The following is a 14,890-nucleotide window of genomic DNA, read 5'->3' as shown; positions in this document are numbered from 1 at the left end:
GATCGGTATTATTGAGTTTGGGCGAGCGCTCGTTGCACGAGGCCACGGCATCTTAAGCGACCTGTTGACATGTCGCGTCACACATCACACCACTGTCGAGGGGGAAATGTGCGTGTTTTCTCAGCACATTGCTGTGCTCCCCAGTCTGCTATCGGAATAGACGACCGATCTCAACTGGCTCTCACGAGTCTCCGGCCCCGTGCTCGGTAACAAAAACCCATCGCAGGGGCCGAGAACTGCACCTACTCACTGAGATAGGAAAATCATGCGTAGTCCAAGCTCTTCTACCCAGTGACTGTCTAAAATATTCAAGGAGATGAACAGTGGTCGTGGGAGTTTGAGGGTGGGATGGACCGCGGGGACATGGATGAGCCGGGTTTGCTAGGTGACGCGTGGAGATTGACACACAACGTTGCTTTCCACAATCGCGGAGATCAGCTTGATCCTTCCGGCTCGGCTCCGATTGTCCTACGTGGGATACAGCTGTTCCATGGAGCGATGCGACTGTATCCTACGCGTTAGCCGTGATTCAAGCGGAAATGAACTATAGACTCAGCACGCCTCACAGAAGCAGCGGTAGTCACTGTCATCGCAGAGAATATACTATTCACACCAGCTGCGGTCGCGATAGCATGCTTTACAGCCGAAGGGCATGGTCGTTGTGAGGGAACGGGAGGTGAGAATGGGAGGGAAGGGAGTGTGTGGCAGACTCTCAGTGGACTTTATCGCCCGTGCCTTCCACAAATATTGTCCTAGGTAAGCTTTTTCTCGGGCAACGTCTGCTTCTTCAACAGTCACAGGCGGTAATCTGACTCGCACATCAAGGTGACCAGAGCTGCGATAGGTGGGGGACAACATTGCCCAGGGCCGTTCATGCATCGCTACGGCTACTACGATCCCTTCTCATTCTAGATCGAGTTTCTGCGCTTACGGCGCACCTTCTTGCTTCCGACCTCGTGCTCGTGGCACTTGCACTTGTAGAAGCACCCGTTGCAGTGCGGGCAGAAGCAGCGGTATTCGCACCGGCCGCACTTGCAATGAACGCAAGGTTTGTCCTTCTTGAGGTCGCTGTTGCACCAGTAGCAGCCCATGTTTGAGGTGATGCGGTGGAGCTGGTTGCGAAGTAGTTGTTGTGATGGGCGAGGAAGAGATGAAACCGTAGTTTAAATATCCTGGACAAGTCCGGCAGAGGTAAGCCACGACGGCCGTGGTTGACGTGTCGCCCGGCATGCGGCGCTCCGAAGCTGGGAAGACCGAGTAAAATGCATGTCCTACTGAGTGCGTGGGATTAGATGGTCGCACGCCACACTACTCACAGTCGACAAAGTGGTCGCGCAGTCACACTCGTTCATTCACCCTTCACAGTGGGGACAGAAACCCTTCCAATCACACTCCCACAGTCGCAGGTCTCACAGACGCTGCCGTCGTCATCGCACCGTTCACAGTACATTATCGGTTGGGGCGTGAGATGTGGCCAGATGAAGACGGAGTGTGAGTGGGGGAAACAGAGACGTGGCGACAGAATGTATGCGAAATCGTGGCGACAGTCTGGTGGCCGCAGTGGGGCTTCATTCTATCTTCGAACGGCAATACACCACGCTGAACTGGGGTAAAAAAAAGCCTATTTCTTACTGGTTATTTGGAGCCCGATATCCCGGTTCAGTGATCCAGAACGGGATACTGTAGAGGCGAATGTCATCCTTCGGTCCCCACCACTTCACGCGCGATACACAGATCCAGTTTTCGAACCTTTTCCTGTCCCCATTTCCCACCAGATTTCCTGCGTGCAGCGTCACAGCCTCGCATACCCCGGCGACCACGCCGGACTCTATGTTCCCTCCCACTGAGTCTGCGATTTTACCTAGTTAACACTCGCGTAAGCGGAGTCGCATTCCTCCATCATACCGCTAGGAGGAGATGTCTCACTGGGTGCATCGGTAGGGTACCAGGCATTCAGTCGTCACCCGCACCGTAGAACTCCTCCAAGCCTATAGTGTGGGAATGACAGATTACCCTGGGGGAACAAGTTGGGATGGCTGAAAGGCTGGAGGCTGAAGAGGCCAGATAATCTTGAAGTGAAATCTTGAGGACAATGAGGACTGGGCCGGGAGGGGGGAGCACTCTCTTCCTCTTGAAGGAAAAGTGCTTCACTCCTGCGTTCGCGCGAGAGAGTACCCCTACAGCCTATGTCCGGCCTATGTCTAGACAGACGCGCGCCTCTCCTCGCTGTTCGATTCGGTGTCGCTGTCGGTGTCACTGTTCGTGCCCGTGTCGTCCTTGTGGTTAAATTACTTGGGCTCGTGGCAGTGCCTGGGCCCGCGTAACGACGCTCCTGTTGGAGGTTGGAGATGAGGTGACAGAGGCGTGCAGTGATAAGTGGGAGACCACGATGGATGGCTATGAACGTGAGAGGTGAGGATGAGGAGGATGCGAGTAGTGCGCCATCAATCGTCTTGAGTAGTGCTGCTCGTCGCGGGTAACAATATGACCCAGTGCGAGCAGAAGTGAAAGGAAGGGGGAGGATGTGCAGGAGGCTCTCGAATGTCGCAGCCAGTTCCAGCTCCCTTGTGTGGGCTGCGTTATCTACTCTGCCACCATCGCTCGCGCTTTTACTCGATGCATAGCAATGTCGGAGGGTTTGCGCCCTGGTTATGGCCGACGAGGAGGGTTCTACCGCCAGACATCCTTGAACGGGACTGCCTAGACATCCTCGGATGAACCTGGTGAGCCACCCTTGGTGCGGAAACAGTTACAGGCCGAATACGAGCACCGATTGCACTTGAGGCAGGTGCACTTGAAACTGCACTGTTGGCAGCGGCGCTTGCGACACGCGCCGCGGTGCTGGCTTCACGGGCCGCATGAAGCGATATTCGCGCGACCAGCCACGCACATGGGCGAGCTGCATAACTTGCTGTCCAGCGACTCAAGGTGACAAGCACAAGAGTGGATGCACGTGGTGCAGTGCACGCAAAGGCAGGTGTGGCTACAGCTGGCTCCGCACCCGCAAGGGGTGCACTCGAAGGTGTCGCAGGCTCTGCAGCGCTGCAAGTTGAGGCTCTCGCGCCCGATGGCGCACTCCTGTTGGAAGCACTGCTCCCCTGTGTTCTGAGGGTCGTCGTGGCACGTACAGCGCCGCGAGCAGCGGCCACAGTGCGAGCAGAGGCAACTTTGGACGCAGTTCTCACAGAAAACGCACTTGGGATTGCACACTTCCTCGTGTTTTCTCCAGGACGGACAAGGCATTGTCAGTTGCCGATGGAAAGCCGAGGTGCCTGAGGAAGGAAGGAATGTGGGAAAGGGCGATAAGGCTCCACTGGCTCTACGAGGCGGTTTGATATGTTACTGTAGTTGTCAGAGAATGCAACAGGAGAGGAGAGGGAATGGATGGATGATATTATATGGTGGATGGCAAACGAATGACAGGAAGGAGAAAGCAGGCTCGAGCTCTGTCCCTGTTCCCAATCTGCTTTGGCCTCATACTTCCAGTCTGCATTCAGCCTGCAGCGTGCCTCGCGCGCTCGTTCCCATTGCCTCCATCTATCACATGCAAATACAGTATGGAGCCCGCTTCCGCATGGGGTAAAGACGGAACTCCTGGTCCGGGACGCCATTTTGCTAGGATCAAGGTAACACTACCTTTAAGCGAAGCCATCAAGATCGGACGGTCGCACTCGTAATTGCACCAAACAAAGCTGTGGATTGTGGACACGAGGAGGAGGGGGGGGGATTCAAAACAGTGATTGCGGCTCGGGAAAGGGGTCACTGTTCTCAGTGGCCGGCACAATCTTCACAGTGAGGCGGTGAAGGGTTGGAAGAGTGTTGGACATCTTGCCATGCCGTTTCGTAATACCTAGTGGCAGGACATTGTGACGTTAGCAAATCTCTACCACTCGTCTGGTGACTTTGGCTAGCATACCTGCATACTACTGGTTGTGTAGCTTCCCCTCCTCATCGTGGCTCTGGAACTCTGACTCCTCATCGTCACCCTCTTCCTCCTTCTCTCCCTCCTTGCCCTCCTCGCCTTCAGATTGGTTATCGTCCTCGCTGTCCCAGTCAGAGCAGTGCATATCACCGTTGTTGCAGTAGCACAGGCGGCAACCGCCAGCACGGCCCTCAGTGGTGAAACACAGCCTTCAGTGGTGCAACACGTGCAAGAATGCCCGTGCGGCGGTGTGGGGGGTGGAGTGCTGTAGCCGGTAGCCAGGGTGAAGGGGTCAAAGGACATTATCTTGGTTGTGGCGAACAGGTTCGGCCATGCCCTTAAGAGGAGACATGGTGGGTCCAGATGGCGTTGCAGTCTTTGTCAAGTCACTCGGTGTCGCAGTACTCACGGGCGCCTACTTTTGTTCTCTAGTAGACCCACATATTCCCAACGACTTTGGAACAGGATGTCCCTGGCAAGCAAAGATAATCGTGCGTTCCCGACTCTAACCCACCACCTGTTCCTCATTCCTCAGCGCCCAGACCCCCAGACCCCCCAGTACGAAGCCGAAACACGTTCAGAGCGTCTGCGCAGAAGCATTCCTTTCTCTATTGTACCCTTGGGCTACCCTGCTGTTCGCTACGCGGCCTCGTTGTCCCTGTCGCTATCGTGGCCACCCTAGCAATCGCACCCGATGGCGTCGCCCTCGCTGTCGCTACCAGCTGGCCGAACAGATGGAGGTGAGCCTTGCCGCATTCACCACTCAACGTACAGTTGGAACATTGGACACACAGTGGAATTCGTCCTAATAAGAAGAAGCAATATTAGGGCGTGTTTTTAGCGGAGCGAAACAGGAAGAGTGAATATAAGCTCGAGATTCGAGAAGCAACCGAAACTGTATCTGACAATGCATGGCACTTGACTCATGGTTGCATCCTTATGACACTACGTCTCCTCCTCCTTCTCATCTTCCTTCCCTTCCTCGCCGCTCATGTCCTTGTCCTTGTTCTCAGCCTCACTTTCCCCGCCACCCTTTTCATCGCCCGAAACAGCTTCATCCTCGCCATCCTCGCTACCCTCGTCGTCGCTGTCGACGTACCGGTCCATGCGCTGCTGCTCCTCCGAGAAGCGCTGGTGGTCCTCCTCCGTTCGCCCGTCACTCTCGTAGCACAGGCAGAGACAGGGGCAGCGGCCCGTTCCGTCGCAGCATTCGTCACAGCACGGCATGGTTTGGGTCACAGATTTGGTGTGGTTGTGGTTGGGCTGGGGTGTGGCGGGATGGTAGAGCGTGAGTTGCTTGAAACTTATACCCGCCGCCACCGGATACGCTCTCGTCATCAACGGTACCATCGCCGTCACAATGCACTTCCGAATCGTCCGCGCTCCCTTCTCATGACGCTACGTCCCATCGAAGGCGCTCCACTGCATCCGCAAGAAGCCTCGGGACGTCACCTTCGTTCGGCTTCTCGTTCTCCGTCGGCCTCCCGTCGTCGAAGCCACCCTACAGACAATGGAACCAGCAGATATTGGCACACGGGCTACAGTATCAACTCCAACGCGTTTCTCATAACGTGTACCTCTAGTAGTGCTCCAGGACAATGTGAGCTGCGTGAAGGGGGGAATGCTGCGGGGAGTAGATTCCGATATCGTGAATTTCTGGATGGGGTGGCTAGTTTCCTCTCTGGGTCTGTGAAGTGGAGCAGTGATTCACATCCCCTCCCACAAGTGCAGGAGCTTCCACAGAAGCCTGGCTGTATCCTAAACATGCGTCATCACTCTGGCAGTGGCAATACCCCAGTCGCCAGGTTAGGTGGTTAACAGCAGGATGGTTCATAGAATATGCACGAGTTTGAAGTCCTAGTCAGATGTCATTCACAACCGCTCGGTGGGAAGCAGAGGTGGCATTAGGTTCCACAAGCGCGCCGTCCCACACTTGCACCTGACTGCCACCTCGCCACCACGAAACTAGACTAGACTGCTCCGATATCCACCACCGCGAGTGCCACCACTCACTGTCACTACCTTGCTACCGTACATCTTCACTTCTGATCAGACTACTTCGTCACTTCTATCTCTAGTTTTTGACGCACACGCAAGTCGGCCAGCCGCACTTGTTACTGTGGTTCGCGCACCCGCCGCAGGTATAGCACGACTCGCAGTTATCCATGTCGGCGTTGTTGGTGTGTTGCTGTTGGGTAGTAGCGGGAGGTGTGGTGGTGACGATTATTGAGAGCGGAGAGTAGATGTGGTTTCGAGGGCAGCGTCGGGGTTTATATGCCGAATCCCAGAGGCGCGTCAAGGCATGTTGGCGGCGAAATGGCGGGGAATGATGCGTCAGTGGCGCCATGTACTGTACATTCCGTTCCAATCGATGATCAGAAGGGATACTTGCCAAGCCCAGCTACGAGTGGGCGGGCTTAACTGCCAAGCGTTGGTCATCACAAGGAAAGTGGCTGAGAGCGAAGGCGGGCGATCATGTAGCATTCTCTAATCACGCTTACGTTACCCTCCTGCTTCGTAACACTTCCGTAGCACGGATTCTCACTGACGTGGACTCTGTTGGCCGGGTCGCATTGGCAAGGTAAATAACCGGGGTTTGAATGGAACAGGAAAACAGGCTGGCCGTTTCGCTACCCCGCTCACACCCTCGCTCGGGCCCGCAGAGTTTCCGCTCACGGCCCATTCGGCTCATTCCACGCGTTCCGCTCCTGAGGGACGATGGCGTGCATGGATCTTTTTGGTTATGTCATGTCGTGACCAGTTGGTCGATAGGTCAGGTGTGCTCCCAAAGTTGCGCCTGTCAGGTACTCGTACGAGCTCGTAGAAGTGTAATGGACGTATCATGGGTTCCGGTATTGGTATTGTCACCGATATCTAGGTTCCGCCACAGGGAGACGCCAAGGAACGCACAGGCGCCGAAAAAGCTGGATTTTCAAAAGTGACAATAGTTGATAGGTTGTGTTATGCCTATCCACTTGGTTCGCTGCAGGGTAGTCAGAAGAAAACTGCGGGACTCGCCACTGACTTAATCTTGGCACACGCACGGACGCTGAACGCTCCAGACCCCTTCACGTCCCTCTTTGCATCACCGTCCGTGCAGCAAGCAAGTGAGCGAGGGGTGGACGATTGTGTAGCGCACGACGAACAACCGCTTCGTGCTTCTGTGGGCCCCCCTTATGCAGAAGTGTCAAGTCCGAATGTGCGTTGATGGTTGCATGGTTTGGTGGCGGTACACCGTGGTTTGGGTTTGAAACTAGGCACCGTGGCTTGGGCCTTGCGCACCCAAACCGGTCACTTGTCCAACTCCCCTTCACCTTGATTGCCTTGACCTTACCCTTTGTCCTCGTCGTCGTTACCCTCGTTATCACCGTCTCTCTCAGATTCGGCTTTGTCGGTTATTTCTGGATGGTTTCAGTCGCCCGAGTCGTATCTAGCTGCATTCAGCTAATTAAATTACCGCAGCTCGAAGCAACGGAAGCACTCCTCCCAACGCGAACAGCGTTTGTCGTCGTGATCAACTATGTTATTCCCGAGATATGTCAAGGCTAATAGAGGGAATGAAGGAGTAGATGGAAGAATGGTGAAACCATGAATGCAAAGAGAGAGGCTATGGCAAAGGGGGCAGCGATTGTTAGCATGTGAGGTCTTTGGTTAACACCGGCGGCCGAGTGGTTTAGCCCACACTCGTTGACGTTCCTTGCATCCTCTGCCACCGATATCCCACCAATCCGATCCACATTCCTACATCTCTCCACTGAACCGATACACAAAGGAATGCAAACTGCCAGAGAATCAGTGTAAAGGTGCTTTGCATCGGGCCGGGAAAGACGGACGAACGAATAGCATTTGCTTAGGATAGACAGAGATTGATATGGTACAACTCAAACATTGGCTATTGTACACGGGACATCAGTGGCGAAGAGAGCTCTCCCATCGGGCGGTCGACCTCAAGATCGACTAATGGCCACAAGTTACGACGCAGTTGGCGCAGATGTAGCAGCACTTGCAACCCGAAGGGTGCGGAGGGTAGCCGGGAATCTGGACGCCAGGGGCCGGCACAAGCTCGGGCCAATCCGATAGGTGGGCCTGGAAGTGGCGGCGGCGCTGAGGGAGGGAGATGGGCGACGGCATGTGGAGACCGCCGCGGATTGCATTGGTGAACATGGACGTGTGAGCCCATCCGAACTCGGGGACCGTGGAGAGAGTGGCGCTAGGCATGGTTGCGAGGTAGATCGGTCAGGTAAGGGTGCGAGATGTTGCGAGGCGATGAGAGGCAAGGACCTGTGCTCTTTCTCGATAGGGCCAAGGGAATGGCAATAGAGAGTAGTGATTGAGTGGGGTGAAGTAGAGTGGTTAAGTTGTCAAGTTGTGAGAGTGTTTGTAGTTGAGGGGGAATGAAACTGGATGAAAGCCATGGCCAGGGTAGATATACCATTCAGATGGGCGGCTAAGCCAACGTTGAACAGTGAGACTTGAGAGGTGGCTACTCCCCAACTGCCCTTTTCCCCCCTTTGTTTGGACATTAACAAGAACACGACACAACACTTGACTTTCACAGACGGCATATTGCCTGCATGGGTAGGGTGGGATGAGTGAGATGAGAAGGGGAAGGTGAGTTGGGGAATACTCGTGTATACCGGATGCTGTGCAGTCACCACTTATTCTAGCTCCCCGAGGAGGCTCGTGCGAGGGTGGCAAAGAGGTTGAGGCTATTGTGGCGAACCCCAGTACCAGTGTGAGCATGGACCTCAAGGTGTGTGCGCCGTAGCACATTTTGTCGTGATGAGAAGCCAAACATGGCACGGATCTAGTGACGACTCGAGGCCACGACGATTCCAAAGGATGGATCCGACCCGTGTTTCAAGCCGCTTGTGAGTCCGTGAGTGAGGGGTGGTGAAGAGTGCACGTACAGACGTGCCGTGGCTGTGAGTGACAGAGGCGGCGGTGGTGACAAATGGACTGATAGGGCCAAGGGGTGGCGACATGATCTACTCGGTCTACTCGGTTGCCTCGGGGACTTTGCACCTGGCATGTACCACATGCATGCGGTATCCGATATGCCTGTTCCACTTTGCCCCCCTCTGAGCCATCCATCCCATCCTATCCCATCCCATCCCATCCCACTAATCCCTCCACTCTCACAGACGCCGACGCCCCACGTCGGGGTTACTGTCCGTTGTCCGCTGTCCGCTTGCATTCACACATCGCGGAGCGGATCCTGTTAGGAATGAGCGTGTGAATGTGCCCCGAAAAGAGATTAGCTCCCTCCAACTTGACAAGATGATCCCCTTCCCCCTCCTTCTCAAGCGATGTGGGGTGGGGTGGGGTGGGGTGGGTTGACCATGATTGCCATACAACTTGTCATCTTGCTTCTTTCCTTCCTTCATCTTTCCTTCATTCACTCACTCTTCTTCTCTCGTCACTCGACTCACCAACCTTCCTTCCGTAATCTATCTTCTCTCCTCATCCTTCTCAACCCACTTCTGGTCCCCAATCATAATGACAGTCATCTCCACAGACTCACCAGAACCACCTTCAACCGTCAAGCTGGTGTTTGCTCTCTCGAGGGCGCCACGCTTCGACGTGGCTGGCCCGATCGCCTGGAAGGCCTGGCACCGTGAGAGCGACAACGGTCGCTCACCCGTCTCGGTGACGTGGCTGCCCGACGACGCCGATCTTCTCAAATACATGGAGAGCTCGGCGCCTTGGGACGAGCTATTCGGCGAGCATCCCGAGCTAGAGCACCTCTACAGAGCCGACTTCTGGGGCATCGACGCCCTCTACCCCGAGATCATGGCCAAAGTCGAACGGCTTGACCACCGCTTGTCATACCGGTGAGTGGGGCGCACCTGAGTGAAGTTCGCATGGGCTGCCGCGAGCTCTTCACGCGACGCAGGAACTGACGGTCAGTACTGTGCTACTCGGGGCAGACGAAGGCGAGGGCAAGGTTGGCCTTGCCGACGTCCTCCTATGGGGAGTCATTCGGGGTGAGTTTCCGCACCGTCACAGCTCACCAAGCCAACCACATTTCGAGCGGCATGATCTTCAATGATCCTAGACGCACTCACCTTCTCCGTTGGTTCAAGTATGTTGACGCGCATCCCGCCCTGGAAGCCACGCGGAGAGCGTACAGATTAGCAAAGAACAAGGTCGAGAATGAACGGAGACGCCGGCGCTCAAGCGGTGGCAGCCTGGACGCCATCCTCCCAGTCCCGGACGAGGGCAAGTTGGTCGTGCGTTTTGGTGCGTCTACCTTCCTCCAGCATGTCACCTTCCCTCACAGGCAGGCAACTGACACTCACCGCAGAGTGCTCAAGCACTACCTTCCTCCACGTTGGACAGCTCAAGGAGCTCCTGGTCAACCGACACTTTGCCGACAAGTACCACGGGCGCCTGATCCTTCGCTTCGACGACCTGCGCCCTCTCCCCGAAGGAGGCGAGTTTGTTGACGACATCATTGCCGACCTAGGTGCCATCGGCGTCAGCTTCTACAGGGCTGTACGCTCAACTGAGCACCTGGACGCCATTATCAACTATGCGCGCCAGCTCATCCGAATGGGCTACGCGTACATGTGCGATACGACGTGGGGCCAGGTGAGGTTTGTGTGCGGAGGGAAGGCTCATTCCAGGCGGGTTATGTGAAGCTCCCCCTGACGCCCAATCCCCACCGCAACACTGGTGTCGACGTCAACCTGGAACGCTTCCACATGATGCTCACTGGCTCGGAGGAGGGGCGGCGCTGGGTTGCCCGTGCCCGCATTGATCCTGTCGCTGAGTCCAACGCGTTGCGGGATCCCATCATCTTCCAGTGCCTCAAGTCATACGTCGGTGACAATAGGTCAGTCCCTCATGACCGATATCTTTGCTAACGCCAGTTCGGTAGCGGAGGCTTACCCCACTCACGGCTTTGCAAGCCCCATCGTCGATCATCTTGACGGCGTGACCCATGTTCTCCGCTCGGCGGAGCATCTCGACCAGCGAGAGCAGTACAGGTGGTTTGCCGAGCGTTTGGGACTTCCCCAACTTGTCATCTGCCATTTGCCGTGAGCCAGTGCCCAGGACCCAGTCTAACGTTAAAGGCGCCTTGACATCGAGTGCGGCCCAAGCTCACCGGCCGAGGTCCAGCATCTCACTCACGAGGGACTGGTGCGCGGTTGGGATGACCCCCGCGTCGCGAGCGTACGGGGTGAGCATTCGGCTAGGTGTCCAACTGGATGCTGATATCAGGCCTTTTGGCTCGTGGAATGACTCCGGTGGCACTCAAGAATCACATCCTGGCCATGAGCGACCTCATCATGGACGCTCACTTGTCATGGGACGAGCTCTGGTACGCTAACCGGCGCGCAATTGACCATGTCGTTCCGCGGTACTGGGCGATCTCGGATCCCGGAACAAGGTGAGCTAGCTACTGGCGAGTGACAGCTCACATCAGCGTGGTGGCCAAGGTGGAGGGGATCAACCGTGTTTCGACCGGCTCCAAGCCCCTCAACAAGCTGAACGCGGGAGTGGGCACCAAGCTGATGGTGTACACAACCCACATCCACCTCGAACATGTTGATGTGGCTTCGCTCGTGGAAGGAGAGGAGGTGAGCTCTGTTGCAGGTCTTCTCCTCACACAGATCACTTTAATGGACTTTGCGACGGCAGTGGTCACTTCGGTCGTCAAGTCAGAATCGTCTCAGGGAGCGACAGTGAAGGGCCTCACGCTCACGATCAACCCCCAGGGCAACCCCAAGCTCACCTCCAAGAGGTTCCACTGGCTGCCCGCGGCCACACCCACGGCGGCCCTGGGAGGATCACTTACGCCTGTGGTGTTAGTCAAGTACCCGCGCCCGAGTGTCAGTATCGTGGCTAGCAGCACTGACGTTTAGAAAATCGAGAGTTCAGAGGTCCGCACGCCCGCCCTCGCCTCGCCCCAAGTCAGCGAGATGAAGAGGGGTGACATTCTCCAGTTCGAGCGAAAGGGCTTCTACGTCTGCCAGGGGTATGCCCGGGAGGGTGGCCTCGAGTTCACGGCAATACCTGAGTGCGTCTGCAATGTAGTCTCCTGGACACTGCTGATGACAGGGGCCGTTCACCCCGCCGGCGTAGCTCAGCTTCGCCCATGAGTTCGGGTTCCCCCATGCTCGCATGACGGGTGGGGGAGCAGGGGTGGGTAGACGACGAAAAGGCCACCAGAAGAACCCTGGTGTAGAATGACCGGCTGTGATCACGAGTCGCATGGTTGTTTATCTCATCGAGTGGAGATGTCAAGAGTCAAGGTGATCCGTGCAGGAGTTCTTGGCAGGGAAGCAGGGCAGGTGCAACGTTTCGGTCGGTGTCTGGATTGATGATCCAAAGCCCAAGCGTCGTCCCGGTAGGCCCGGCCGATGTCCTGGACAACCCCCATTGACTCACCTGTTTCCAGCTCCAGCCTAGCAACATGCTGGCACTTCAAGGCCAATGCCCTGCCGTACGCTCCAGCGAAAGCGCACCGGTGCGCTATCGCGACGGACTCTGGTGAACCATATCAGCGAAGATGTGGGCGTCAAGGAAACAAATCTCGGGTCCAGGGTCGGCAAATTCATGCCCATGTCCATGTCTCAGAACGTCAACCACCCCTCGTGGACCTGGGCTGACCGTGCGACTCACAGCTTGCGACTCGCAATGGGCAGCTTGCCAGGATCGTCCAACCCCGCGGCTGAGCAGGCATCTTTCTCGTCATCCCTCGACAACCCCACACAGGCTCAATATCCTTGCGGGGCCACGAACTACCGAGAGATATGGTTGGCAGCGAAACCCGGCCGAGTTTGTCATGCCGAGATGCCGTGGGCCCCCCTGAGACTAACCAACTAACCAGATGTCGCCACCCACCTCATTGAATCCTACATCCGGGGTGAGGTTTTCCCGCACAACTCACCCGTGGCGGCGGTTGCCCGCTAAGTAGGCAATCATGTGGTCAGTAGAATCTGCTTTGTAAGAACGCCATCTTGTTAAACGCCGCGCCTCTAGCGTCGCTTCTTTCCCAAACGTATACCATGAGCGACCGACACCCATTACAGGCCCGCAGCCCGTCCCAAGTCACGCTCGACGAGGAGACACCAACGACGCTGACCTTCGACTTGGCGACGCCATACGCCATGCCAGTAGATAAGGAGAAGCCGAGCCCGCACACGTCGCTCAGCACGCTCGTGTCCAACCTCCCTGACGGATGTCACTTTGGGCAGCTCCCGCAGGATGACGAGGACGCGCCGCCTGAGCGTGTGATCTGGGTCGAGTTCCCGCCAAACAGCCCCGACAACCCGTTCTACTTTCACCGTGGGCGCAAGGCCGGTATCACCTTTGTGGCGATCTTCTTCACGCTCATGGCCGGTGAGTGCGAGCGTCACGGCTTCTGCTGACCGCAGCCTACTCGTCCTCAGCGTTCCCCATCTCGGCTCCCAGTATGATGGTCGAGCTTGGGACCAGTGAGCAGAACGTGTCTGCCGGCGTCGCGCTCTACGCGTTCGGGTTTGGGGTGTTTCCTCTCCTCCTGGCACCAATATCCGAGGAATTCGGGCGCAAGTGGACGTACATCTTCAGCGTCTTCTGCTTCTGTCTCTTCCACCTGATGGGAGGATTGTGAGTGTCCGCAACAGCGTGCGGCCTACCTGTCGTGAGATTCTCTGACGCCAGGGCCAAGAACACGGCCACGGTCCTCGTCGGCCGCTTCCTCCTCGGCGGCGCGGGGAGTATGGGAGCTACGCTGGTCGGCGGAACCATTAGCGACATCTTCATCCCGAGCGAGCGTGGCGTCCCGATGGCTATGTTCTCCTTCTGCGCAGTCTTCGGCACTGGGCTCGGGGCAAACACAATGGTGTTTGCTGAGATTCACCTGGGTTGGCGTTGGGTGTGGTGGATCCAAATGATCGTCATCGGGTCCATCTTCCCCCTCATGTTCTTGTTTATGAAAGAGACGCGCTCTTCAGTCCTCCTAACCCGCCGCGCTCGTGCACTCCGCAAAGAACGCGGCCTATCCGACGGCGCGCCATACATGTCCCGCGCCGAAACCGAGAAAGAAACCTTCTTCATCGCGATGCTGCACTCGTGTTCCCGCCCAATCGTCTTCCTAGCCCGCGAACCGACCGTCATGTTCTTCTCCGCGTGGATCGCTCTCGGCTGGGGTGTATTCTACACCCAAATTGCCGGTATTCCTTACATTTACAAGAACGTCTACAATTTCGGACCAGTCGGCGTGGGAATGGTATACTGGGCAATCTGTCTCGGTGCAATGCTCGGCATGGTCATGAACATGTGGACGGAAAAAATGTATCGCCTCCACTCGCCAACCCGAGGCGTCGAGGCGCGCATGTATGGCGCAATGGTCGGCGGCGTCCTCTTCGCCATCGGATGCTTCATCTGCGGCTTCACCTGCCTCCCAAGCGTACATTGGATCGCGCCCTGTATCGGGGTTGTGCTCATCCTCACAGCCGTTATGGGAATCTACATCACGGCATTCACCTACCTCGCCGAATGTTATGGCATCTACGCAAGTTCTGCTATTGCGGCCCAGTCTTTCGCTAGGAATATGGCGGGCGGCGCATTCTCATTCATCACCAAACCGATGTTTGCGCGCCTCACCGTCCGATGGTCACTCGTCCTCTGTGGTGGTCTCGCAAGTCTGTTGGCGCTGGTACCCTTCATTGCGTTCGTTTGGGGCCCTGCAATTCGTGCCCGCTCGCCCTATTCGCGTCAATTGATGGCCATGGAGCGCGACCGCCAGGCTACCGAAAAGGCCGAACGAGAGGCGAGGGGCATGGACACGGCTGGCGTCGAGGACCCCGAAGGCGATATTAACGAAGAGGCGATTGAGCGGGTCTTGAGCCGCAACTCGTCACGTCGCTCCATGGCCATGGCCCAGATAGATGACAAGGTGTAGTGTAGATTGCAAGTTAGACTGTACTAGAAGGTGGTAGGTGGTATCACATGCATGGGTAATAAGTGTTCTAA

General features: G+C 56.4%; 4 protein-coding genes across 4 annotated transcripts; 2 read left to right on the top strand and 2 right to left on the bottom strand.

Moving 5' to 3' along the window:
• Positions 1 to 4,867: 4,867 nt before the first annotated feature.
• Positions 4,868 to 5,149, bottom strand: CcaverHIS019_0501440 (uncharacterized protein; the record flags this gene model as incomplete). Its single annotated transcript, XM_060601271.1, has 1 exon — positions 4,868 to 5,149. The coding sequence occupies one exon, from the start codon at positions 5,147 to 5,149 to the stop codon at positions 4,868 to 4,870; it is 282 nt and encodes a 93-aa protein (XP_060457781.1).
• A 2,730-nt stretch (positions 5,150 to 7,879) lies between these two features.
• CcaverHIS019_0501430 (uncharacterized protein) lies at positions 7,880 to 8,140 on the bottom strand (the record flags this gene model as incomplete). Its single annotated transcript, XM_060601270.1, has 1 exon — positions 7,880 to 8,140. One exon carries the CDS (start codon positions 8,138 to 8,140, stop codon positions 7,880 to 7,882), a length of 261 nt encoding a protein of 86 aa, XP_060457780.1.
• Positions 8,141 to 9,421: 1,281 nt separating this feature from the next.
• On the top strand, positions 9,422 to 12,056 carry CcaverHIS019_0501420 (uncharacterized protein; the record flags this gene model as incomplete). The annotated part of the gene is made up of 11 exons (XM_060601269.1): positions 9,422 to 9,756; positions 9,833 to 9,909; positions 9,941 to 10,165; positions 10,230 to 10,516; positions 10,552 to 10,760; positions 10,798 to 10,965; positions 11,002 to 11,108; positions 11,150 to 11,318; positions 11,355 to 11,760; positions 11,794 to 11,948; positions 11,990 to 12,056. 11 exons carry the CDS (start codon positions 9,422 to 9,424, stop codon positions 12,054 to 12,056), a joined length of 2,205 nt encoding a protein of 734 aa, XP_060457779.1.
• An 883-nt stretch (positions 12,057 to 12,939) lies between these two features.
• CcaverHIS019_0501410 (uncharacterized protein) lies at positions 12,940 to 14,819 on the top strand (the record flags this gene model as incomplete). Its single annotated transcript, XM_060601268.1, has 3 exons — positions 12,940 to 13,273; positions 13,309 to 13,522; positions 13,577 to 14,819. 3 exons carry the CDS (start codon positions 12,940 to 12,942, stop codon positions 14,817 to 14,819), a joined length of 1,791 nt encoding a protein of 596 aa, XP_060457778.1.
• Positions 14,820 to 14,890: the final 71 nt, after the last annotated feature.

Source organism: Cutaneotrichosporon cavernicola (assembly GCF_030864355.1).
Source record: "Cutaneotrichosporon cavernicola HIS019 DNA, chromosome: 5".
NCBI lineage: Eukaryota > Fungi > Basidiomycota > Tremellomycetes > Trichosporonales > Trichosporonaceae > Cutaneotrichosporon > Cutaneotrichosporon cavernicola.
This window is presented reverse-complemented; position numbering and strand designations above follow the sequence as displayed.